This window comes from Lactuca virosa, chromosome 9 (genome assembly GCF_052849685.1).
Source record: "Lactuca virosa cultivar CGN04683 chromosome 9, Lactuca_virosa_CGN04683_v6, whole genome shotgun sequence".
NCBI classification, from domain to species: Eukaryota; Viridiplantae; Streptophyta; class Magnoliopsida; order Asterales; family Asteraceae; genus Lactuca; species Lactuca virosa.
Window position 1 is genome coordinate 120,484,228 of NC_136434.1, and position 6,177 is coordinate 120,490,404.

The 6,177-nt window shown below is 38.7% G+C and overlaps 1 protein-coding gene across 1 annotated transcript; it reads left to right on the forward strand.

Moving 5' to 3' along the window:
- Window positions 1–434: 434 nt before the first annotated feature.
- LOC145139729 (uncharacterized) lies at window positions 435–5,859 on the forward strand. The gene is made up of 4 exons (XM_079073450.1): window positions 435–2,232; window positions 2,701–3,743; window positions 3,835–4,724; window positions 4,860–5,859. Exons 1-4 carry the CDS (start codon window positions 435–437, stop codon window positions 5,857–5,859), a joined length of 4,731 nt encoding a protein of 1,576 aa, XP_078929576.1.
- The last annotated feature ends 318 nt before the right edge of the window (window positions 5,860–6,177 follow it).

Here is a 6,177-nt window from a genome sequence, read left to right on the forward strand (position 1 = left end):
TATTTATTTTGATTTTTATTTTAAATTTAAAAAAAATTTAAAAAAAATTTAAAAAAAATTAAAAACAAAATTTTTGATAAAAAAATTTCACATTTTCTTTCTAGTTGTTTATTTGATATATATATATATATATATATATATATATATATATATATATATATATATATTTTAGTATAATTTTCTAATATATATATAAAATAAAAAAAAATCACAATTTTTTTTGATTCTTATAGTCTTTATTTATAATTGTTAAATTCCTTTTACGCGTTTGTATTTTTTTTTGTTGTGCATGCATACTCGTTATTCGAGACGATCCTCTCCATTGCTTTTAACTCAGAAATCGAAAGAGCGGCAAGAAGAAATCGTGTTACTCACCGCGCCTTAATTTTTGAAGAAGCCAACAAACCGACGACAAGATGACAGACCGAAAAACCATGGGAGATTTTGCACGACCCTCACTTGACGGGACCAAATCATGCATTAAACGACCTGAAGTAGGAGCTACAACTTTTGAGATCAAGATGCATGTGATCCAAATGGTGCAAAATAGTGCGCAATTCGATGGCTCACCCGATAGTGACCCCAATACACACATCACTAGTTTCTTGGACATTTGTGACATGTTCAAGATGGATGGAGTAACTGAAGATGCAATCCGACTACGCCTCTTTCCTTTCTCTCTACGAGGCCGTGCCAAGAGGTGGTTCTCAACATTACCCGCTGAATCCATCACCACTTGGGAAGACTTGGCTGACAAATTCCTAACCAAGTACTTTCCACCATCAAAGACAAACATGATGATCAATGAAATCCTTTCATTTCAAGCTGAAGATGGCGAATCGCTATACGAAGCATGGGAAAGATACCGAGAGCTACTCCAAAGATGCCCACATCATGAGCTACCTATGTGGAGGCAGGTCCAAACATTCTTCAATAGTTTGGACATTCATACACAACAATCACTCCATGCAGCTGCCGGAGGTTCCATAAGGAACAAAACACCAGAAGAAACTTATGAACTCATAGATGAAATGGCAATGAATGGCAGTCCCGCTCATTCGGTCCAATATCATGGCAACAAAAACAAACAACTTAAATTTGAGAGTGTACATCAAACCGATGAAGTGCTGACTGAAGTCCTTTCCCAAATGCGGAAACTGACAACTGAAATCAGTCAACTTAAACAAAACCCTCAATCTAATGTTCAAACTGTTTGCAGTTTATGTGAAGGACCACACAAGACTAAAGACTGCAGAAAAGGGAACATGTTCGCTCAAAACAATGATAAAGTTGAAGAAGTGTTTTATTCTTCCGGTGATCAGGCTGACTTGAATGAAGAAAGGCGAAATTTCTATAGACCACAACAACAACACAATCAATTCAACAACCAAAGCAACAATGACCGATGGAGGAACAACAACAATTCAAGTTCAAATTGGCGGAACAACAACAACAACTTCAACCCCTGGCAAGGCAACAAGGTCAGCAACAACAATTCGGGCCAATCCAGTCAAAATCAACATCATGGGCCAGTTTCTTCTCAAGCAAATCATGGAAAGACAAGTGAACCATACCATGATAAGCAAATGGAACAATTGATGAACATGATGAAGGAAAGTCTCAAGCAAAATGAAATTAACTCCAAATCAATTTCAATACTTGAGAAGCAATTGGGACAAATAGCAGAGCAAATAAATCGGCGACCACCTGGCAACCTTCCGGGCACCACGCAAGTAAATCCTCAACACTCAAGAGCTTCAACTAGCAACACCACCACCACCAACACCAACAACAACGCACATCTAAATGAGGTAACTATTCTACGTAGTGGTAAATCATATGATAATCAAGTGCATAAGCCTACACCAAACTCGTTAAAAAATCCTGATGAGGTTTTAGTGGAGGATTATGTATCTTCTGATAATGAAAGTGAAAAGACTCTTAAAACACCAATTGAACCAGAACATAAATTGAAAGGAAAATTGCATGAGTCGGAACTGTCTAAAGTTGGGGAAGGACATGTGGAGACAAATACCACCCCTTACCCAACAGCTTTGAAAAACCCAGAAAAACAAGTTTTTAAAAAAAATGATGATATTTGGGAAACTTTTCGACAAGTCAAAATTAACATCCCACTTATCGATGCCATTAAGCAAATTCCGGCTTATGCTAAATTCCTCAAAGATTTATGTACTCAAAAGAGACGTCACCGAATTCCAACAAAATCAAACGGTACAGCACATGTTAGTGCCGCTTTGACAGGAATACTTCCACCCAAATTAAAAGATCCTGGAGCACCTTTAATTACAATTGAAATTGGAAACATAAAAATCAAAAAGGCACTTCTTGATCTTGGAGCAAGTATCAATGTCCTTCCTGGTAGTTTATATGATACATATGACCTTGGCCCATTGCAACCAACTAACATTACTGTGTCCATGGCCGATTTGTCACTTAAATTACCACGAGGGATGTTGCCTGATGTCATAGTCAAGGTGGAAGATTTTTATTACCCAGTTGACTTCATAGTTATGGACTCTGAAAAACACTTCAAGGACAAACAACAAAATGTCATTCTCGGTCGTCCCTTTTTAGCAACTATAAATGCTCAAATTAGTTGTCGAGATGGTGCAATTGACGTGACTTTTGGCAACCGCAAGTTGAGACTACAAGCCTTTGGACCGAACGCTAACTCTCCAGATCATAATGATTGCTTTATGATAGACACCATCGGGGATTGTGTTCACGAGCATACCGCAAATATGCTCCTGGACATAACCAATGATTTGGAGGATGTTTTTTGTGACAGTGACAGATCTCAATCAATTGAAGATCAAAAAGAGTTTCTGAATGCTATCCATGGTCGCACGTCAACTTGGTCAAATAATTTTGATGATCTCCCAGATTCAATTGATTCAAAGATAAAGCCATCATTGGAAGAACCACCAGCATTGGAATTGAAGTTGTTACCGAAGCATTTGAAATATGCCTTTTTGGGAAAAAATCAAACGCTTCCGGTGATCATTGCATCAGATTTGACAGAGGAACAAGAACAAGCATTACTGAAGGTGCTTAACACATACAAAGCCGCAGTTGGATGGACAATTGCCGATCTTAAGGGAATAAGCCCAGCAGTTTACATGCATAGAATCATTACCGAACCGTCGACAAAACCATCAAGAGAGACGCAAAGAAGATCGAACCCTAATATGAGGGAAGTCGTGAAGAAAGAAGTGTTAAAGTGGTTAGATGCCGGAATCATCTACCCAATCTCTGACAGTGTATGGGTTAGCCCAACGCAAACCGTTCCAAAGAAAGCTGGCGTCACGATCGTAGAAACTTCAAGTGGTGAAAAGATAACCACTCGGCCGGTAACCGGGTGGCGGGTTTGTATTGATTATCGCAAATTAAATACTGCCACTTTAAAAGACCATTTTCCTTTACCTTTCATTGACCAAATAATAGAGAAATTATCAGGTCAAAAGTTTTATTGTTTTCTGGATGGGTATTCTGGATACAATCAAATACCTATACATCCTGAAGACCAAGCCAAGACTACTTTTACATGTCCCTATGGTACTTTCGCATTCCGACGAATGCCATTTGGATTATGTAATGCCCCTGCCACTTTTCAAAGATTAATGACTAGTATTTTTTCAGACATGGTCGGGGAGTCCTTGGAAATTTTTATGGATGATTTCTCTATTTTTGGATCAACATTTGACACATGTCTCCAACAATTGGTAAAAGTTTTGAAACGTTGCACGGAGACAAACTTGGTTTTAAGTTGGGAGAAAAGTTAAAGAAGGAGTTGTACTTGGGCATGTTGTTTCTGAAAGAGGATTTGAAGTTGACCATGCCAAAGTACAACTCATTTCCTTACTACCATCTCCCACAAATGTCAAAGGCGTGAGATCTTTTCTTGGACATGCAGGTTTTTATAGACGATTCATCAAAAATTTTAGTGCGATTTCAAAACCTTTATGCAATTTGCTCTCTAAAGACGCACCATTTTCTTTTGATGAATCGTGTATGAAATCCTTTCAAAATCTAAAGGGACAACTTTCCCAAGCACCAATATTGCGATCACCTGATTGGTCACAACCTTTTGAAATCATGTGTGACGCAAGTGATTATGCGGTTGGTGCTGTATTGGGGCAACGGGTGAATAAAAAGCCCGTTGTAATCTCTTATGCTAGCAAAACTTTTTCCGATATACAATTGAATTACACAACAACGGAAAAAGAGTTGTTAGCAGTTGTCTTTGCTTTAGACAAATTTCGCTCATATGTTTGGGGGTCAAAAGTTGTTGTTTTTACGGACCATAGTGCTTTGCGTCATCTCATGCAAAAGAAAGATGCAAAACCGAGGCTTATTAGATGGATATTGCTACTACAAGAATTTGACTTAGAAATTCAGGATAAGAAAGGAAGTGATAATGTAGTAGCTGATCACTTGTCCAGACTCCCCATTGATGTATCAAGCACTTTCAAGGAAGAAATTCGGGATACCTTTCCCGATGAACAATTATTGAACATCAATGGATTACCTTGGTTTGCTAATATTGTGAATTATTTGGCTACAGGAAAAATACCAGAGTATTGGACAAAGCAAAAGATGAAACATTTCATGGCACAAGCAAAACGGTTTATTTGGGACAATCCAGACTTATTCAAGATTGGACCAGATCAAATAATTCGGAGATGTGTCCCTGACCATGAAATTCAAGATTTATTGGCTCATTGTCACTCATACGCATGTGGAGGACATTTCAGTGCTCAAAAGACGGGTCACAGAGTTCTAGACACGGGTTTCTTCTGGCCAACAATTTTTCGTGATGCGCACGTGTTTGTTAAATCCTGTTTGAAATGCCAACAAGTTGGGGGGATCTCAAAAAGAGACCAAATGCCATTAAACCCCATCTTGGTTGTTGAAATATTTGATGTGTGGGGAATTGACTTTATGGGTCCTTTTCCAACTTCTTTCGGCAATATTTATATTTTGGTGGCTGTCGATTATGTCTCAAAGTGGATTGAAGCCGAGGCCACCAAAACAAATGATCACCATGTTGTTTGTAAGTTTGTCAAGAAAAATATTTTTGTGAGACATGGTATCCCTCGTGTGATCATCAGTGATGGGGGGTCACATTTTAAAAACTTTAAATTTGGCAAACTACTCAAACAATATGGTGTGAATCATAGAATTGCCACACCTTACCACCCTCAAACAAGTGGTCAAGTGGAAGTGTCTAATCGACAGATCAAAGAAATTTTACAAAAAACCGTTAGACCTGACCGCAAAGACTGGTCACTTCGACTAGACGATGCGCTTTGGGCCTATCGGACTGCTTTCAAAACACCGATTGGCACAACCCCTTATAGACTTGTTTATGGAAAAGGATGTCACTTACCGGTTGAGTTAGCACATCGAGCATTGTGGGCCATCAAAGAAGTAAATTTGGAGTATGATCAAGCAGGAAAAGAACGAAAACTACAATTGAGTGAACTGGAAGAACTCCGGGATGAGGCATACAATAATGCTGTCACATATAAGTCCAAGATGAAAGCATTCCACGATGCAAAATTAAAGATCAAAACTTTTGAAAAAGGACAAAAAGTGTGGCTATTTAATTCACGGTTAAAGCTTTTTCCCGGGAAATTGAAAAGCAAATGGTCAGGACCATATGAAGTAGTTGATGTCACACCTCACGGAGCGATTGAGATCAAAGATGAAAAAGGCGGTGAGTCATTCAAAGTAAACGGGCATCGTCTCAAGCCCTATATTTCATCCGCCACACGACATGAGGTACAAGTAGAACGGGTTGACTTTTTACAAGAACAACCCACTTACGTCATCTAGTTTTTGCTTCGAGGTAACACGTCTGGCTGAAGACGTTAAACTTAGCGCTTCTTCGGGAGGCAACCCGAGAACTTTGTGGGTATGTTCACTGCAAACCCTCACGAGACTTCACTCGTCCATTAGGGTAACCTAGGGGTTTAAAAGGCTTGTTGCACATGCCAAGTGCAATCGCGATCCTCAGCGAAAATGATGGATTTATTTTATTTGGTGTGTTTGTGGTTTATTTCATTTTATTGTTTTATGGTTTTCTTTTGTGTTTTACATCGAGGACGATGGAAAGTTTAAAGTTGGGGAGGTATACTTAAATGAGAAAAAGGC